The 21,390-nt window shown below is 48.8% G+C and overlaps 1 protein-coding gene across 3 annotated transcripts in view; it reads right to left on the reverse strand.

Annotated features, from left to right (window-relative positions):
* The window catches only part of SHISA9 (shisa family member 9), a 319,156-nt gene extending 298,716 nt beyond the window's left edge, over window positions 1-20,440 (reverse strand). The window contains exons 1-2 of one of the 3 annotated variants that reach the window (XM_051847822.2): window positions 19,424-20,440; window positions 8,877-9,004 (exon numbers count right to left, since the gene is read on the reverse strand). In XM_051847822.2, the coding sequence (XP_051703782.2) occupies window positions 8,877-9,004; window positions 19,424-20,109 (814 nt within the window). In that variant the 5' untranslated portion in view covers window positions 20,110-20,440. The remainder of the gene's footprint in view (window positions 1-8,876; window positions 9,005-19,423) is intronic. The other 2 variants (XM_002711757.5, XM_008257739.4) reach the window with 2 other exon arrangements.
* Window positions 20,441-21,390: the final 950 nt, after the last annotated feature.

Genomic DNA, 21,390 nt, shown 5'->3' on the forward strand with positions numbered 1-21,390 from the left:
GGGTCTTAACTCCTTCCAAAATATCTTCATGACCTATGTGAGTGCAATATCAATTTCAATTATTTCATGGAGTAAGATGCATGCATGAGGCAGGTACAGAAAAAGCTCTTTTTATTGATTATTCCTTTTTATCATGCCAAGTATCAATCACACAATAGGTATGTCACAACACTTAAGCCAGACTTATAAATAGAAATTCTCTCCCAAAAGCAATGTGTGCAAGAATAGTATGAAAGGAACAGAACTTGGCATCTTTTAAAATGAACCAGACACTGTGTTGAACACTTAGGCTTTCTTTACAAATAGACCTACAGCTGGTTGGAAGCACTTCGGAAAAGTGATGCAAATCTAATTAGGCAATGCCATGTGGCCAGCATTAGTAGCAATTTTAGAAAAGAGCCCAGGAGATGGCTTACAGAAAGTGATTTTTTTTTTCCTTTAAGGGCTCTGTTTCTCTGTTTCTTGTATGTGTGCGCACACACGCACACACACACACTCACTCACACACAAATCTCATTTTCTGAGTGGACATATAGGACATATTTCTATTGGCCTGGCCTGCCAGTATGAAATATTAAAACCAATATTCCTAAGAGAATAAAATCTCATGTGTTTTAAATGGGGATAGAAGAAAAACATAAGACAAGAACAAATGGCTGCGAAGGGGCCAGATGCTCCATCTGAACTATTTCTTAGGAAGCAATCGACAGTTTCTTCAGTTCTCATTTACATCAAAGACACCAGTAGTAACAAACACACACACACATGCACACACAAATCAGATTACCAACTGGCACACAGAGTGAACACATTTTCATTGTGGGGACAACTGCACAATGAATCCATGCCGATCTACACGTCCCCTAGTGAACAAACTTAAGCACTAATATTCCGTCATCCCACAAACAATAGTGGTGACAACCAGTATTTATGTGACCATGTATTAATAAGTTCATTGCCTGTGTCAATTCATGTAATCCTAACAACTATCCTGTGGGTAGACCTTTTACTCAGAGAATGGAAAACTAGGGTTCACAGAATTGAATCAACTTTTCTAAGACTGCATAGCTAATAAGAGACAGAGCAAATATCCAACCCCAGCTGTCTACCTCTCCAGTCCATATCCCACACTCTTCCTCATTACACTGCCTCTAAGCCATGATACACACATTTGATGAGTGTCTTCCACCTGGCAGGGACTCACCTACAACACTGAATACCTCAACATTAAAACTAATTTTTTGAACTAAATCCATTCAAGTGCATTTCAGGCTACTGCACTGAGACTACAAATGCTTTTTAGCTGTTCCAGTATAGATCACTGTCACTTCTGTTAACTGCATTACTGACTCAGGTGCCCAAACCATTAGACTCATGGATTTACAAGTGAAACATCCAGTCTGCTCAACCGGGGAAAAGAACATTAGGGTTTCGGGAACCAGAGCGATGGTAGCTATGACTTCACAGAAGAACAGTTAGGCCCCGACGTGAGTTAGAATTAGCCAGTTTCCTCAAAACTCAAGATCACAAGGATCCGACTCACGGGTTCTGTGGGGCTTCTTTTAGACCTTTTGCTACAGACCCATGCATGCATTTGTTCATTCATTCAACAAACATCTCTGGAACTCTGCATAGTTTTTAGGCACTGGAGATACAGGAGGTAGAGAACATGCATCTTTGCCCTCTCTCATGGGAGATTAAGGCAGGAGTCTACCTGCCCTCCCCCACCACTTTTCATGCACTTGTTTCAGGGAGAACATGTCCCGCTGCAGCCCTGAGAAAGAGCTCTGGGGTACCTACCACCCCACCCACTGAAATCACTGAGGTCACACAGCTGATCTTGGGGAAGCCAGACCATCCCCTCCCTCCCTCCCTCCCTCCCTTCCTTTCTCTCCCTCTCCTCCTCTCCCCCTCTCTCTCTCTCCCCCTCTCTCATTCACTCATTCATTTCTCTCTCTCCTCTTTCCCATCTCTCTCTCTCATTCTCTCCCTCTCCTGCACTCTCAGTAACTGAACTAAGACACAGCAACTTAGCACATATAGAAAGACAATAGTGCTTTACCTGCTCCACACACTGAACTCCCCAGGATGGTCCCAACCTCCACCCACCCTGAGGCCTGAATATTGGCCATGAGATAATCCATGGACATCTGGTAATGGACTCAGACCCAGATTTGGATCCGGGCCTCTTTGTTAACTAAGATGTCATGGACAACTTTTATGATTTTGAGGCTTTGTTACGTATATTTTTGAAATAAAATGAATACAGACATAGGGAGAACAGAATAACAAATTCCCATGTATGTGGTCACCCAGCCTGAATAACTCTTGAATTTTTTCCAATTTTGTTTCATCTACCATCTCCTACAATTTTATGCTTTCCTGGAGTATCTTAAAAGCCAATCTCGGTCATCATGCAACTCAGACAAGCTCTTTCATTACCATAAATCTCAGTTTTCTCATTCATGAAATGAGAATAATGATGCCTCTTCAATAGGCTTTGTCATTCACTGGGCAAAAAATCATGGAGCTGCTTCCATGAGCCAGCTTGGTTTCTGGTGTGAGAGGTACGGCTGTGGCAATGCAAAGCACTTTCTCCCAGAAGGCTTACACTGGCGTGAAAGAGGCCTGAGTAGAATAATGAGTAAGACCATTTCAGAGAGAACAAAGTGTCATGAAGAAAATCACAGGGAGGGCCGGCGCCGCAGTTCACTAGGCTAATCCTCCGCCTAGCGGCGCCGGCACACCAGGTTCTAGTCCCGGTTGGGGCGCCGGATTCTGTCCCGGTTGCCCCTCTTCCAGGCCAGCTCTCTGCTGTGGCCAGGGAGTGCAGTGGAGGATGGCCCAGGTGCTTGGGCCCTGCACCCCATGGGAGACCAGGAAAAGCACCTGGCTCCTGGCTCCTGCCATCGGATCAGCGCGGTGCGCCAGCCGCGGTGGCCATTGGAGGGTGAACCAACGGCAAAGGAAGACCTTTCTCTCTGTCTCTCTCTCTGTCCACTCTGCCTGTCAAAAAAAAAAATCACAGGGAAATGGGGGACAGTGGATAACCTGCAGACCAGCATTAACCATGGAGGTGTTGTCAAAGGAGACAGCAACAAAGGTGGGGCACAATGTGACTGGGAAGAGATCTGACACAGGTCTGGGAGCAAAGTGCTGAGGGAACCAAGCACAGCCAATGCAAAGGCCCTGAGGCTGAAAGGAGCTAGGTTCTTGGAGCGTTGCTTCAATTACTAAGTGAGCTAATTTATTCCAAGCATTCAACATGGTGCCTGGCACGGAGCAAGTACTCAGCAAATAACGGTCATAATTCCACAAAAGGGGGACTTACCACAAGACGGTAAATTGAGCGTCTATTCTGGGGAAAGCTCTCTTGCCTAGAATGTGATATATTTTTCATTTCACTTGTATTTCCTTCAGCAAGTCCTACATCAATGGAAAGACCTAGCCATTCTGCAAACACCAGTACCGCAAGGAGAGGGAAAAGCACATAGTGCTTAAAATTGCAGACCCAAGGCTCAACTGGCTCAATTTAAATCCCAGCTCCGCACTTCACAGCTGGTCAAACTTTACACAAGCAACGTAACCACTCTGTGCCTCAGTGTCCACACCTTTATGATGGTGAAAATATTAGTGTCATCCTAATAAGATGTTGAGGATTCAAGGTGGATGAGTTTACCTACTATCTGAAGAAGTCCTTGTTAATAGTATTCTATCTCATCTAAGTTTTATTCTGCACATACTCCCCTATCTATTTATCTTTTTGCCTGTCCAGCCGAGGAAACGCCTTTCAACATTTTTAAACATTTTGGAATGTCCATGCCAGTTTTTCCAAAAGGCAAGTATAGGATAATCCAGGTGCCTATATGTGAACCACACAACCTCTTCAGAAACTAAACCACATGTTGGATTTCTTATAAACCCATTTGGGTATCATCCTAGGAGAGGGGGAATTTTGGCTGCAAGAGGAGCCTCCTCTTTGTGACAGATTCTGTGTCCTGAAACGTGAAGTACTCATTTCCCAGTCATCTCAGACATCACTTGATCAGATTAGGCTGTAGAATAGGTAGCACCATCAACTCGGTTCCAAAGAGAGGCCACAAGTGGGCAAGGCACATGAGTGAATGCTCTCCTGTGAACACACACCACAGCAGTGCCAGGACAGTAGTGGACAATTGTTTTAAGATTCCTCCTTTTCCTTTTATTTGAAAAGCAGGAGGTGGGGGTGGGAGTAGTTAGGTCTTCCATCTGCTGGTTTACTCTCCAAATGCTTGCAACAGTTAGGGCTGAGCCAGATGGAGGACAGAAGCCTGTAACTCAACCTGGGTCTCCCAGGTGGGTGACAGGGGCCCAAGTACTCAAATCATCACCTGTTGCCTCTTGGGGTCTTCACTAGCAGGAAGCTAAAATTGAAAGAAGAGCCAGGACTCAAACCCAAGCATTCAAATATGGGTTACAGGCATCCTAAGCAGCAACTTAATGGCTGTACCGAATGCCTGCCCCTGGTGAATAATTTTATGTGAATATTTTTATAGACACTGGGAGACACTTTGTGCACCACGGCCATAAAGGCTTTGTAACGGCTGCTGACTTATTTAATGCTGTTTTCCTCCTTTACAGCATCATTATACAATACTGCAGAACCAAAACTACTATCTGCTATGCCAGATACAATGTGCTATCCTGCATCTGATCCTTGGACAGAGACATCTGTGGAGCCAAATTCAAACAGTGGCTATAGTTGAACTAAAAGGAATTGCCTAATGTGGATCTCCTATTGTTGACAAGTATGCCACAGTGATGGAAGATGTTATCCCCAAGCAGACAGGTTGAGGTGTGTGCAGAGCTCCGAGTACTATCTTTGCACCTTTTTTGTACATAAAAACTATTTCAAAGTAAAACTCTCATTTCACAAAAGTGATATCAGCACAGAAATTTGAGAAACATGGATCCAAGTGGTATCCACAGCCCTTCACCCACATCTCTTGCCCTTAAGAGTCAAGGGAGGCCGGTGCCGCAGCTCACTAGGCTAATCCTCTGCCTGTGGTACCAGTACCCCAGGTTCTAGTCCCGGTTGCTCCTCTTCCAGTCCAGCTCTCTCCTGTGGCCCAGGAGTGCAGTGGAGGATGGCCCAAGTCCTTGGGCCCTGCACCTGCATGAGAGACCAGGAGGAAGTGCCTGGCTCCTGGCTTCGGATCAGCACAGCGCGCCGGCCGTAGTGGCCATTTAGGGAGTGAACCAACAGAAGGAAGCCCTTTCTCTCTGTCTCTCTCTCTCACTCTCTAACTCTGCCTGCCAAAATAAATAAATAAATAAAAGAGTCAAGGGAAATTGCATTTACCCCACACTCCCTGAAGAGGTAGTGGGGGTGTCACTGCCAGGCAGCAAGGTAGGGACAAGGGAGGCGTTGTACACTCACAGCACTTAAGGACAAAATGTGCCTTCAAAAGCAAACTATAATTACACAAAAGCCAAAGAGCATTTGTAGAAAATCACTATCTCAACGGAATCTACATCCTGTTAATCAGAGAGGTCAAAGCCCTTCTGATTATCAGACTAAATATTTTTAGGCAATGCCACTGAATGCCTGGAAAGAATATGAACAGCATCAGCTAGAGGAAAATCCATCTTCAGAGCAAAAGGCGAGTCTTGCATATACAGGGGAAAATCAACTCCAGGAACTTGATAAAGAAGGTTGGCAAAAATGCCCACATCTCAGAGCTCTCTCCTCCCTGTTTGCACTCACCCATGTCTTTCTCCACCTCCTCCCTTTCAAGACTGCACTGGCTGTTGACTCTCTTGGTATCTGACCAAACTATAAGGAAGACATCAGAAACTGGCCTAGCATTTGTATTACATAAGTGAGGAAGGAGGAAGAGGTGAGGATTATTATTCTCTGAAAGCAACGCTGAGTAGGTCCTTGAATAGAGATGAAACTGATGTTGAAGTTGAGACTACTGAATCCCCAGGCAAATGTTGTAGCCTGGAGGTTGAGCAAAAAGCAACCATGCACCCCCATGGTGTAGCACAAACAGATGCATCTTTCTTTCCATTTTTTGTAACAGCAAATCCTTGTAGCTCCCATCACATCCAGAAAAGTCTTTCAGTGTTGCTGGTTTCAATTTTGTTATTTACCATAATAGTTTTAAAGCATTTTAAACTTTTTTTGATGAACAACTGTACATATTTATGGGATGCAATGTGACTTATAAACATGTCTGGATCGAATCAGGGGAATGAATGTTTCCCTCTCTTTGCCGTTTTTTATGATTGGAACCCTGGAGCTCCTCTCTCCTATTTTCTCAGGAAATACATACCAGGTTCTTGTGAGCTACAGTCACCCCGCTGCCCGTCACACAGACAAGGGTTCTCTATTCAACAGGTGCATTCTAATTCTACCATGAAGGGCTGATCCAATGTTCCAGTTATCAAGTAAGATCCCTTCTTTCCTTCTCTAGCAGCCAAAATCAGCTACACTAATTGGCTTCTTCAACCCCTAATAACTGATTAATATCAATAATCGTGTCTGATCCTCTCAACAAACTCCCCAAAATCATCCATTCTTCTAAATGTACAAATTTTTTCTATCTTTAATATATAAATAGTTCCTGTAAATCAACAACAGTATAAACAAGCCATTGCAAACAAGCCAGCTGTAACTGTCAACTACAGAATGTAGTTATGTAAATGTTATGTAAATTAACTTATTTTTGTAAATCTGTGAATGGGTTCCAAGCTTACTTCTCTTATTCAGATATTCCCAAGAAGGTTAGCAGAGAAGGATTAGATCAACCTTGCAGGATTATGTGGAATTAATATCTGTGGCAACCCTTACAGCAATGCAATGCTTTCGATATTATTCCTGGGATTCTCCCCCGGGTTTATGAGAAGTGCTCTGGTGTTGCTAGTACAGCCCTACTCGGGGGACTATTACAAGACACTTTCTACCTTGGTATAAGATATCACTGAATAGTGAGACACAAATATAGATCAAAAGCAAGAATCATAAATAAACCAAGGAAGCTTGTAACAAGAGGCTTTTCAAATTAGTGGCCACACACCCACTTCTGAGCAGAAATTTATTCTCAGGACAACTTTAAATGAAAGTCTCTCGTGTAGACAACATTCATTAATGTCCCTTGCCCTTCCGCCTGATGGAATGATGAAAGTTGAAGTACTTCAATGAGTTTGTTATTCCATTTAGTACTGATTCGAAATCATCCTTGAGATCGAAACTCCTAATGGAAAACCCATTAACAGCCACCTCGTGTAGCCCAGACCTCAACACTATTTCAGTTTATCTGCTCCACCACCGTGTTCACTCACTCAGGATGTTTCGGTTTGTTTCTGAACAGTGTAGTCTGAAAGAGAATGGGTTCATTTTTACCCAATCTAAATTAGGCACAGCAATCACTACGTCAGAGTTGGTTACCATAACTTTGGAGGCTGTGGGATTTGATCATAAAATTTCCAATTATTGGCATATTTTTTTCTCTGAAATTTAGGCTATTTCATGATCCAGTTTGTAAATAAATAACATCACATTGTTTACTGACAATTAAATAGAATATAATTATTCTACCCATTTAATCTAATCATTAATTTGGTTAATAATTATTTTATTTAATAGGATTTAATTACACTATTCTAATGCTATTTGATTAACCCATTTTTCAAACAAAATAAACATTGGTTTTTCTAACATACTGCAACAATTTTCCAAACCATGAAACAGCATCATCAAGCAGAATCAGAAAATTCACATCACCTATGTCAAATGCCAGACTTCTTCCTCCATTCGCTGAGCATGAAAATTTGCAACCGAGCAGCCCAAAACTACAATTCATAAAATAAAACATCCATGCAGTGCCTAGGACAGTTTCAGCAAAGGTAACACAGACTGTAAAAATGTGCAGTGCCAAAACTGTTTCTGTGTTCAAGAACCTCTAGTCACAGCCAAAAGCATCCTTTGAATTGTCTGCCTTTTGATATATTAAACCAAGCCCTCCATGGTACTTTAATGTTGTGGTTATTTGAACACATAACTGCTAGAAATAACCATGGCAATACACTATTGTCAAAAACCAAGCAATCATATTTTTCTACCAGTCCCATTAGTCCATGGATCAGATCCATAACAGATATTGGAAGTATGTAAATCTGACGGAGGTTTGGGGGAGTAGACCAAGATCCCAAGTGTGTTCTGCTGGAACACAATAGCAAATGCAGCTCTTTTTTTCCTGGAAGAGCAATTTTACATGAGTCATTTATACCCCGAAACAGCACAACCATAGCTCAACACCTCCCCCCAACACCTAGAGTATTTTGTGGATTACCTTAATGAAACTCTAGTTTTGAAAAGACATTCTTCTTCTGAACTAGTATTTGTTGATTAAGAAACAGCATGAAAAACCTATCAATAGTCTGTTAGGAAGCAGACAAGTAAGTAAATGGACCATTGGCTAACAGATGACTCAATCCAGATAAATCAATAAAATGCATTATTGATTAACCACTTAAGATTAGCCAAGCAAATAATCCACAGGTAAACTAAGTACCTCCCCATGATGAACCAACCAAGAGGACTCTTGGTTAACAGATCAACTAAGTTGAATCAATCAAGTAGTATCTACAAGCTAAAAGGCACCAACCACAATGAACCAACTGGGTGGATCACTATTTACCAGAGAAAGCAACCAGGCCAAATCTGATGATGCCAAACTCAGCTTTATCAAGAAGAAATGAAATAAAATTTCTAACTTGTCAACAAAGAGAAACTCTTAACTAACCCAAACACAACACACAGCAGGACATCTGGTAACTTGATCACTACACAGGTCACCTGGACCAAAAATGGTCCAGGCAGCTATACTTACGCAGATTATTTATGGGGGTTCTCGTATCCATGTTCTCGTAGTGTTGGACGTGGACAACAATGTTAAGGTCTCTCTCCATGTGGTCAGTGTTGCAGTGCCCCTGTGGTCTCATGACATCTGCTAGGGCCCTGAAAGAAAAGTGAATTTAAAAACTCTCCATTCAAAACACACTTACGGGCACCTGCTATGAGCTGACCATGGTGTTTGTGAACAAAAGACAAAGCTGCTGTCCATGGGGGTTAGTGGAGAAAACACGAAATTCATACATATTGTGATTTGAGGCTACATAAGGACTCAAATACAGTAGTTTACATACCTCTCCCAACTGCCATGGAATAACATTATCATCTACCCTGTGCAGTTGTTGGGAGGATTAAATAATGAATACATGCTATGTGTCTCAACTTCAAAGATTTTGTTCTCTATATCTCACAGCAGATATCAACAATGTCCATCCACAATCCAATATTAGTAACACTGGCTAACATTTATGGGATGCTTACCACAAACCTGGCACTATGCTATTTGCGTTACATGTCTTAACAAAGCCGCACAAAAGACCCTCAGGAGGACTCCTACCCCTTGCAGACGAGTGAACACAGGTGCAGAGAGGTGGATCGACATGTTCCGGCCACACAGCCAGTAAGCGGTAGCGCAGGGCTTTGACCCAGAGTCTTTTTATTGGGGGAAGAAATGGAGACACTATTCGGCCTGTATCTGTGATCTCACAATGAGATAAAAACTCAGGAAAGAAGCTCAGTGTTTGCACACAGGACAGAGATAACTATCAAAACAGAGATCACACACTAAGGTCAGACCCTACCAACATTCTTTTTCTCTTTGCCCTCCATCTTGTCCTTATTCAGATATGTGAATATGCTTGAATGATGTATAATATTGAGGTGTTGCCATATACATGTGTATCTTTTACATAAGCAGTGTTTTTACCTTAAGCTGCATTCTGTTCGTTCCTTTGTGTTTGCAACACAAGAACTGGGCATATCACTGAATGGGAATCTCTTCCATCCCTTGGGACCACAACATCTTGCATCATACCCACATCCCCCTGACCTGCAGGGGTGATAATTCTCCATTCGAGGGTACTTCAAAAAGTACATGGAAATGGACTTAAAATTTAAGGTTGTTTTTGGCGCAAAAAATTTTGAAACCCATGCATTGTTTGTTCATAATACACATTTTCCATGAACTTTACGAAGACCCCTTGTGTGCTTGGAGAGCAGTGACTCTCACACCCTGGTCTGCCGACCAGTGGAGCAGCATCGGTATCAACTGGAAATTTGCAAAAATGCAAATTTTCACATCCATCTAGACAAGTCAAAAACTCCAGGGGCGGGCCTCAGCAGGCTGCTTTCTCAGAGGCCTGTGTGGGTCTGCTGCACATTCAGTGTGACATCACGCTAGGACAGCAGAGCACCCAAACTGGAAGGAAAGGTTGATCATGGCACGACGGGACAATAAGGCAAGAAACACCACTGATGAGCAGAAGTCTCAGATTTAACTCATTAAAAAGCTCAACAAGCAATAATCTCATGTGAATTAGAGGGAAAGAGACAAGAGACTAACAACAGCTCTCATTCATTTGTTCATTCAACAAGCAATGTCCACCATGTGCTATGTACTATACAAGGCTCTGGGGGCACAACTGTGTCCAAGACAGTTAAGGTTTCTGCCTTCCTAGAACTTGTATTTTATAGGAGAGAATAAAAAATAGCCATGCTCAATAAACAAGGGCTTCAAATAAACTTTTTAAAAAGAGTAGCAAGGTCAAGATGGACTGGACTAAGCGGTATTTTTCAAAACAGCCAAAACATGGAAACAAGTGTCCATCAACCAATGGATGCATACACAGAACATGGTCTAAGAACTGAAATATCAAACAGCCATGAAAAGGAAGGGAGCGATGATCCCTTCTAAACATGGATGACCTTTGATAACATTATGAGTGGCAAAAGCAGCCAGCTATAAAACTTCACATATTATAGGATTCCATTTATATCAAATGTCCAGAACAGACAAATCCATAAAGATGGAAAGTAGATTCATGTTTGCCAAGGGCTAGCATAGAGAAGGGGGAAAGGAAATTGACTGCAAGTGGATATGGGAATTTAAGAATGATAAAAACATTTTCAGAATTAAATAGTGGACTGGAAGTAAACAGTGATGACAGGTGTGAATGCTGTGATTATCCTGAAAACCGCTGAATTCTACACTTACTTAAGAATCCTAAATGGACAAGGAGAGACGTAGGGTATGGTCATGAAGAGGTGATGTTTGAGTTGATGCCTGAGTAGCGAGAAGGGTTTGTCCACATGACGATGATGGACTTGTATTCCAGGCAGGGTACACAGCAAGTGCAAAGCTCTTGGGGCAGGAACAAGGTCATGTACTTGCATAACAAGCAAGACATCCAATAAAGTAGAACAGGGCGAATGAGGAGGAGAATGTTACAAGGTGTGGATTATCACGGCCTATTTTACAGAATCCAAAGCTGCCTATGGAAACCCAGCTCATCAGTGGAACTGAATGGACAAACTTGAAAGTGTCTGAAATGAAAGTTCACACTTCTCCCTGCCTCTGTGTGATAAGCCAAGTCTGAAATTCAGAGACTTCAGGGAAAGGAACAGTCGACGGAGGCCTTCCCCAACTAACTTGCCTCGGTCACTTCCTAACAAGGTCTTCCCCCTGGGCTTTGCAGAATCCCCAAGTTGCAGTAAAATTGAATGGAAACTTTGTGCAGTTTTCTTGATAAAGGAGCCATAGCTTTCATCATCATCTCACAGGAGCCTTCCCAAAATGTTAAAAATATTCAGGCTTTCAAGAAGATGGCAAATTGAGCAGGCATGATGGCCACTATGAACTTGGTCAGCTCTGCCATCTGCAGATCCCCAGGGCTGCCAAAAATCATGAAATTCCAGTCCAAAAGCCGACAGATACTTTTGCCTAGTGCTGCCATCCCCAGAAAATGCAGTGGAGACAAGGATTTGGAGAGAGCTCCATTTCCTGCCCAAGGAATTTTCAATGTAGGGCTCCTGCCACAGTCACAGGGACAGGACATGTCTGAACGGGTGTGCTGGGTCATTGAAAGTGAGGAATACACTTAATATGTGTACTGATGCCCAGAACACCACGTCCTATGATGGGAATCAGAAACCCTGGACCAAGGAAGGTGACCTCCAGAGGCACCCTCCCTGGGTCTTGTTGCCTGTATTGAGGTTATGTGTGCCCCCAAAGAGGGTGCACAGATTATATCATCTACTCATGTCTACACTGTCACCAATCAGCCTTGTGGCTTAAATCTTAGGCCCCCTAACAAAACCACATACTGAAGATAGTGCAACCACATGCAAACAACAGGATTGGCTCCGCTCTTCTCATCAGTAACTTCCCACATGGTTAAAACGATGATGATCCACTCAGATCCAAACAAAGGCAGCCAAAAATAATCCAAAGTAGCATCAGGAATATTTAACATATAGATTTATTTATTAACAGTGAGCTTCACTCAATGTACATCTTTTAAGATACCAGTTAATGATGGCATGAAATCATGACTAGCAACAAATTTTAAAACAATATTTCACCTTTAGCTCAGTTTCAAATTTCTGTTCTTATGGATGCTTTACAATGTACCTACTAATTTTTCACAGGTACGTGCATATGCTTATGACTAAAAGAAATGTACAGATATGGGGTGAGGATGTGCCTCAAAATTTTAATGAATTAAGAAATTATGTGCAACAACTCAACAAATGCCCAAGGATCTGTAGCACACAGTGTGGCAGTTTCTCAAACTTGAATGCCCAGATTACCTGGGCACCTTGTCAAAAGGCAGATTCTGATTCAGCATAGTCGGGTGAGGCCACAGATGCTGCTCAAGTTGTCAGGCCACCCTCTGAATAGCAAGACCTGCGATGGTCAAGGTCAGGGTCACCTTGACCAGGCTATGGGGTGCCCAGGTATTTGATCAAAGATTGCTCTGGGTAGCTCTGTGAGGGTATTCTTTGAAGAGAGTAACATCCAGTGGGTAGACAAGTAAAGCAGAGGACCTAATGCAAGCGGGCCTCTCATCATGTCATCTGGGCCCAAACAGGGCCAGAGACTGAGCCTTTCTGAGTAGCAGAGAACGCTCCTGGCGGCCTTTGCACTGGGACAGTGACTCTCCCCGGTTCTACAGAAGTCATTCAGCCTGGAGCAGGGACATCAGCTCTGAAGACTCTGAACTTGCCAATTCCTTATAATAAATGTCTTTACATATTGGTTCTACTTCTTTAGGAAACCTTGCCAAAGATCGGGACCTTCCCGCAAGAAACTACACTTTTCTTTATAACTCCTTAACCCAGTCCCGAGCAATTCTGCTGAAATATTGCAACTTTTAAGGTTGGAAATGATTAGACATGGGCAGGGCCACAAGGTTCAACTTAGCCTCCATGTTCCGGCACACGTCCTCGTGTGTTTCCTGTCTCCTGCTATTTGACTCCAGGAGAGCAAGCACTGCATCTTTATTATTCTCTGCTCTTTCACAGCTCTCAGTGCAGTGTTGGACATAAAGTCAATGCTCAATAAATACCTATGCAATACAGGAATGAGTGAACGAGGCGATACTTCCTCACGCCACGCAAGGGAGGATGTCAGAAACCAGAGCTCTTATGCATCAAGTACTAAACCAGGCTCTCTGGACACAGTCGTCACCCTGCATTCCTTACTGTGAGCTACAATTGAAGAAGACAGATAATAAACTAGCAAATTTTAGACCATAATGCAAAATGAAATAGGTAACGTGGAGCAGTGAGCTGGTGTGCATGCGTGCGTGCGTGTGCATGTGCATGTGCGTGCGTGTGTGTGTGTGTGTGTGTGTGTGTAGGGCAGAGGAAATGAAGCCTGGGTGATCAAAGAAAGCCCCTCCGAGACGGTGACATCGGAGTGGATACCTAAATGGCAAAGACAGGCAGCCATGCAATCTTGACAGAGGAGACTTTGAACCAAACACAACAGGCGCAGCCGAGGCACAGAAATAAAATACTGCATCTTCATTCCAGCGGCTGAGCTGGACCTCAGTGTGGGCAAGCAGAGCTCTGAGTCCCAGACCTTCAAAGCCTCTGAGGGTCCCAACGTCCAAACCACGTTCTGATGTTCAAACACCTGAACAGGACTCCTGGGCATTTCCTCTTGCAGAGAAGTAACATTAATGCAGAACGGGCGACGGGCATGTGGTCACACAGATGTAGACAGTGGCCAGAGCTCATCAAACTGCGGGCATTCCATTGTGTACGCTACACAATGAACAATAAAGTTGACTTCTAAAATGCAAGGACTTGGTACCCAAACAGTATAGCCTTCAAGGGGGGGGAGAGAAAAAAAAAATTCAAGACTTCCCATGGTAAACAATGGTCAACAGTATATGGGTGCATAATTGGTTTCCCCAGCCCAGGAAGCTGGTAAAAGTCATAGGATAACCAGAGACATGCAAGAAGGTGGGGACACTGCACAAAAGTCCAAAGACGAGAGGAAGGGCAAAAGAAAGACACCATTTATCTGCAAACAACTCCAGCTTTGCTGAACTGTGTTTGGAAAACAAGACATCATTCTCTGCAATTCGATGCTTGGATTTCCAATTCTGATTAAAGCTGGGCAAAATTCTGACACAGGTTCTCTGCTGGCTTCAAGTGTAGAGAGCTTCGAACAAGGGTTTCTGCCCCCAAGGTCATTTTCACCAATGCCTCCTGGAAGAGGTGTGGGCTCAGCAGGAGCAGGTACACAAAATGCTCTTCTTCATCTGCATTTCACAGTGGCTCCTTGAAGCAGGCCAGATGCACGTGCTGTTGTTTGCAGGGTACAAGCACTTCTCTGGGATCTGAGAAGCTTGAAGTCCTGCAGGTTTTCACCCCAAGACCAGGTCCTGTGCCTTCCTCAGCCTGCCTGGCTCCGAAGTCCAACTCTTCACTCACTGGGGTCTTGTTCGTCCTTGTGGAAAGCGATCCACGCTTCTGTACAGGGCAGGTTATCCTAACCCCTACCTCAAAGGGAAGGGCATGAAACGAAATGGGAACTTCCACATGAAGTCTATGGCAAGACTGCAGAACCAGCAGGCTTCCTCCATGTCCCCTAGACCTACGGTCAGCAACGCACTGAACGCAGTCACTCATGGACCTCCCCCTCCTGAATCGCCCAGCCTCTCCAGTTCAGATTCAAGTGCAATCCAGAGAGGTGAGGAGACGTGGCCAGAGTCACACTGATAAACAAACACAGCAGGACTAGGGATGACCAATGGGGTCCAGGCAACAGAACTCCTCCCCTCGGTAACACAAGGCCGGACGCGTTCTAATAAGGGTGGTGTTACAGAGTAAGAGCTGCCAAGCAGTGACCTTGAGACAGGGTCTACACTTACTGCGTTCCAAGCCTGGTCTTGGTGAATTCTCAACTTACAGACTCAGAGAGAGGAAGCAGCTTTCCCAAGGTCACACAGCAATTAAGTGGCTGAGACAGAATCAAATCTCAGGCCATCTCACTGGAGCCCATGCTGTTCAGGCCAGCCTGGCCAGTAACATCTCTCAGTGAAATAGGGGAGCAGGATGGTGGCTGAGATGAACCCAAGATCTCTCCAAAGGGAGCACCCACCACTCAGCACAACCAGTAGTTCCGTTGTGAACATGCAGCTGCGGTGTTACCAGACCTACCGGATTCTCAACAAAACTTGGGTTTTCTGTGTGTAATCCTCCAGTTTTAAATGTTGACAACTGATTGCAGCTTGGTTTTGAAACATCAATACAATGGAAAGTAAAGGGACTTCACAGCCAAACACGATGGTGTCTTGACCAAATCCTAACTTGGGAAACCAAGCCCCACAACATTTTCACATGACTGGGAATGGTTAACCTGACTGGGCATTTGGTGATACCAAGCAATTTGGGGGTTTGCTTCCCTCGAGTATGATGATGGAATTGTGTTCTGTGGGACAATATTTTTAGCAGACCCATGCTGAGCACCCCCTCAGGGCCAATGGCCTGTTTGTAACTTATTTTCAATGTTTCAGCTAAAAAAAAAAAAAAAAGGAAGAAAAGGAAAGAGGCAAAGAAGGAAGGAGAGGAATCAAGGAGGGAGGCTGGAAGAAGGGACCCTGGCAAGAGGCAGGAAATGGCTCAGGTCATCAGGCCCCTGCCACACATGAGGGACACCTGGATTGAGTTCCTGGGTCTTGGCTTTGGCCCGGACCATCCCCGGTTATTGCAGGCATTTAGGTACTAAACCATGAGATGGGAGCCCTCTGCCTCTTAAAAAAGGAATGGAAGGAAAAAGCTGTTTAAAAAAAAAAAGAAGAAGAAAGAAAAGAAAAACAGTTCTTGAATGGGGATGCTGCCGCCGAGGCTAATAGGGTGGGTGGCTCTCACAAAATCTCACCCCAGCCTCCCTGTCCCCACCTTCCTGGAATTGCTGAATTTCTCTCAATTATCCCAGAAGGAAGTGAGCCGTGCACCTAGGACGCTGCGCCTGCTAACTCACATCTTGGAAGACTCCGATGGAAAACACAAGTCTAACTTGTCACCAGGGCCCAAGTTCACCCTGGGAAAATGGCAACCTGCTTTATGTCTTTAAGAAAAGGTACTCCGAGACAAGTGGAGAAGCAACCCCAGCTTAGGATCCCTTGCAGCCGCAGACAAAATAAAGAAGCGGCAGCTGGCAGGTGAGTTTCACCTGGAAGCTGTGCTACCTTGCAGCAGGCCCTCGGATGGTAGACCTGCATCCCTTGGCACCGTCAGGCAGAAGCTAAGGAGCCAAGTGCCAAGGCGGGGACCCCAAACGATTAACTGCAGAATGAGCACCTGATGCGCTCGGAGGTGACCTGGGGCAACCCCAGCACCACAGACAGGTTACCCAGGGGGAGAGAAACAAGCCACGCAGTGCAAGCAATGGCCCCTTTCCTTTCTCTGCAAAATAGTCCCAAGCCCAGTGCTTCCCCAAATGTGGGCTGCTTTTTCTCGGAGCCATCCAGGGAGGTTGTTAACAGCAGGATGGTGGGGAACCACCTCAACCCATGGCTTCAGAATCTCTGTGGATAGAACTCAACAGTCTGCATTCTTAGGACCTCTGCTGCCCCCAGATTCCCACGCTCACTTGATTTGAAAACATCTGCCCTTGGCATAGCTGAAACTGGGAGACAAGAAGTTGCACGATCTTCTAACTGTAGGACCTTGGGCAATCCACCATACCTGAGCCATGGTTTTCTCACAGGTAAGTGGGAATTAAAACAGTACCTGGCTCATAAGGTCCCTGTGAAAACTACATGAGAGCGTGTACACACACACACACACACACACACACACACAGAGTCCAGGGCCTGGGATGCAGGCCGGTGTTTCGAGGTTATCAGTTCCTTAACAGCGATTGGCTCAACATGAAAATCACCTGGAGTGCTTTATAGGAAAATATGCTAGGCCCCACAGCAGAGATTCCGAAGTCTAACGTGGGCCCCTGGTAACAGGTCATTTTTGTATGTATGTATTTTTGCCTATTTATTTTGCAAAGCACTCCAGGTAATCGTCAACAGCAGCCAGGGTTGAACGCCATACCTAGAAAGCTGCCAGCAAAAAGCAACAACCCCCCTCTGCAGAAGTCTGTCCTTGCACCCCGCTCTGGAACGCCCCAGGTGCACTCGGGGCAGCTAAGCAACCCCTACACTCAACCTCCAATCAAAGCTTCCCTGGCACCTGCAGAGGCACGGGGCTGCAGCCCTTGGCTGGAGTCACCCCCCAGCGCCGCAAGGTGGCAGGACCAGAAGTCGGGTCCCTGCTGGGCCCTTGGATACCTGGGGAGGAGCTCAGATCCAAGACCGTGTGAAGTCACTGCCAGCCACCCACCCCGGGTGTTAGCTCCTCTCCCCGCCTTCCCACCGCCCCTCCCTATCCCGGAGGGCTCCTTTAAGAGCCAGTTTGGAGGGAAAGGCTCCATAGAGATTTCTGCAGTTCAGGCGAATCTGCAAAGCTGCCTACCTGGCTCTGAGAAATCTTTGCTACCCAGGCGGCACCCTTTGCCGCAGTCCTGCACGCATTTCTTCCTCTCACCTCCACGGGGACCGGGAGAATCAATAGGGCCTGGCCTGACAGCAAGGGAGTGAAATAACCCGGCAGGCGGGCAGGTGGGCAGGTGGGCAGGTGGGGCTGCTGACGGGGCACCTGAGGTGGGAGGGGGAAACCGCAAGAGGGGGGCGGGGCCAAGGCTGAACTCCGTTGCTAGCTGGGGGCTTCTTGGCTCCCCTCCCGGCTTATGTCACTGTCTGAAAACCTCACCATCCCCTCACACCTCCCTGCTGACCCGAACCCAGAACTTCACCTCCTACCCCCAAATCCCTCCCTTCTGGAGAAAAAAAAAATCATTGGATACTCTGCGTATAAATAGAAAATAATTACTAGTGAGGTGGTGATGTTCCTTCGCCTATTTTTGGTGGGTCTCTTTGTTAAGATCTTGTAGGCAGCAGGCACACGGAGCGCGTGCACAGACACGCGCGCACACAGGCCCCCGGCGGGGTGTAGGGGTGCCTGGGAGGGGAGGTGGGCAGCAACCTGGCTTCCCGGACGCCGGAAGGGGACAGCTAAATGTCACGCCCGGCCCTCCAGCGAGCCGTTCACGGGCCGCGACTGCACACCGACCCCTCGCCTCCCCCACCCACCCACCTGGCCCGAGGGTTGCAAGTTCACGACTGCCTCCTCCGCCTCCAAAGTTACTGAGTTGTGCGAATTCATTTAGACACTTTAGAAAACACACGCAAAAGGCAAATAGCTCCATTAATCCCCAAATGCCTTCCCCCATCTGCTGCGCCTTGCCGAGCTGGGACTTGCATAATGCATCAGGCACACAGCAAAGTTGACGAATCAGGGTGCTTGCGGGGTGAAGGCTCTCGGGGAGGGGGCTCGGGCCCCCGGAGGCCACGCCGGCCAGGCCGAGGGAGTGGCGCGGAGGTGCTGACAAGCAGAAAGGTGCAAGGAGGGTGGCACAGGCGGGGGCAGCCGAGATCCCCACTCGGGGACCGGGAAGCTGTGGGATGGCCAGGAGGGCGCTCCAAGCTGGGCTTTTGTTCCCCCCCACCCCGCCCCCACCCCGCCTCACCGCGGCGAGTACGAGTTGCAGGCGGCACTCACTCCCCCCCCCTCCCCGCCAACCTCGCTCATACACGCGCGCGCGGGCTCGCACACGCCCCCCTTCCCTCTGGGGCTCGCCTGCCCCTGTTTACCTGGAATCCGAAGGGTGTCAAGGACCCCCCCTCCCCAAAACCCAAGATTCAGGGGGCTCCCAGGCCGCGCGACTCAAGTCCGCTTCCGCCTTTGGCCAGAGGGCGAGGGGACAGAGGCCCCCTGCGCACACGCACACCTGTGCGGAACCCAGCGCCCCTTGGTCGCGCTGCAAGCCCAAGTTGGCTTCCGGGGAGACAGCCCCCGGCGGAGAAGCTGGGGGCCCGCGCCACTGCCTGGGGGACGTTGGGGAGGGGAGAGCGGGGAGGGCGAGGCCCCGAGGGGAGGAAGAGGGGGGCAGCCCACCTGGACATGTGCTCCCTCTGGGGCCGGTGCGCCTTCTCCAGCCCCAGTTTGGTGAAGATGCCCACCAGCACCATGATAGCCACCACCCCGCAGATGATGTAGACGATCAGGTTGGTCTTGTCCTTGGTGGGGTCGTGCAGGGGGTCGTCCTTGCGCGCAGGGGGCTTGCCGGTGTTGAGCCAGAGCGGCGTGTCGTAGTTGGTGCAGGTGCTCTGGTTCAGCCGCCGCTTCTTAAACGTGCAGCAGAACCGGAAGCCACAAGTCCCGCAGCAGAAGATGAAGTCGCCCGAGCTGCAGTTGAACGGCGGGTCCCACTGGCCCATGACATCGAAGTAGCCGCGGCAGAAGTCCGGCGTGGGCGCCCGGGTCGGGGGCGCGTCCGAGACCCCCGCGCCCTCGCCGGCCTCTCCCGAGGCGGCCCCGGAGCGGTTGCCCCCTGTCAGCACCAGCACGCCGCCCAGTTGCGCCAGCTGCCCGTGCCCCGCTCGCTCCTGCGCCCGGCACACGCGGGCGCACAGCTCGGTGAGGAAGCAGCCGAGGAGCAGCCGGAGGACGCGGCGCATCGTGTCTCCCAGCCCGGGCTCGGCCGCTCGGCCGCCGCTGGAGCCGCTGCAGCCGCCTCTGGAGGCGCGGCCGAAGCTGCCGAGGCTGCTGCCGGGGGCTGCGAGCCGCCGCGGGCCGCACATGCAGGGAGCGGCGCGGGGCGCTCGGTGGTCGGCGGCCACTGCGCTCGGCTCAGCCCGCGTTCGCCTCCAGCGCGCCGCGCGCCGAGGGGGCCGGCCGAGGAGGAGCGCGCGGGGCCGGGCGGGGGGGAGGACGAGCGGGGGCAAGCGCGGGGTGCAGGTCCGGCGGCCACAGGGGGAGGCGCGGGCCGAGAAGCGGGAGCGTCGGTCTGTCCGCGCCTCCCCGCAGCCGCCCGCTCCGGACTCGCCGCGCGGCGGCCGCTCGCAGAATCCCTCTCACCTCGCCGGCTCGCCAAGTGCGCCGGAGAGAGCGAAGCGACACTTGTGGAATGAAGGGAGCTGGGCAGGCGGGAGGGGGAGGGGGAGGGAGAGGGGGGGCGGGCAGAGGAGGCGCGGGTTGGGGTGGGGGGGCGGGCGCGAGCTGGAGAGGGGCGGGGGCGCGGGGAGAGGTGACTCGGGCGGGCGGGGAGGAGCGAGCTAGGCAGCCACCGCGGCTGGAGGAGCCGCTCGGCTTTCCCGGCAGGTGGAGGACGCCGGCGGGACCTCCCGCGCCCTCTCTGGTCGGGAGGCGCGGCTCGGACCTGTCCAGGGCGCAGAGGCGGCTCCGCCCGTGCCTCGTTCACGGGGTGCGTGCGCAGGAGCTGCGGCCGGAATCTGCCCACCAGGGAAGAAGGCGCGACCCCGAGAGGCAGGGGCTCACTAGATGGCTTTCGCTCCAAGACAAGCTGGGCGCAGTCTCCGCATCGCCCTTCCCCCGGCCCCCGGCTGCGCCCTCCAGCCTCGCGCGCGACCCGGATGGCTCAGCTCCCCGGGCCGAGGCGAGGACCCAAGGCTGAGCCGACCAGGAGGGGTGGCAAGCAGCTAGGTATGAACTAGTCAAAGAAGCCCCGGCGGTAGGCAGGGGCCGCGGACGGAGCCCAGGCACGGGCAGGTCCCGGAAGATCGTTCCTTGGAACTCCCCCAGCCCCCGGCACGGCACCTGCCGCTTTCCGCCCCGCGCCGCCCCCGCGGCGTTCTCGGAGCTCCACGGGAGGGCCGACCGCGGCGCAGCGCAAGGCCTGGGCGCCCAGCCTCAGCCTCCCTCCCGGACCTGGAGCCCGTGCATCGGTCTCCGGAGCCAGCTGGCCCCTGTCCCCAAGGAGGCCCCCCGGACATTCTCACCGGGCGCCGCGGAGCTCAGCGCGGCTTCCTGGGCTTGCAGCCTCCGGTCTCCCCTTGGCGCTTCCAAATCTGCCCCTCTCTCTGCTGGCAGATTCCGGCCATCCGTCGGCCCTCTCCCACTTC

This window comes from Oryctolagus cuniculus, chromosome 19 (genome assembly GCF_964237555.1).
Source record: "Oryctolagus cuniculus chromosome 19, mOryCun1.1, whole genome shotgun sequence".
In the NCBI taxonomy this organism is placed as follows: Eukaryota; Metazoa; Chordata; class Mammalia; order Lagomorpha; family Leporidae; genus Oryctolagus; species Oryctolagus cuniculus.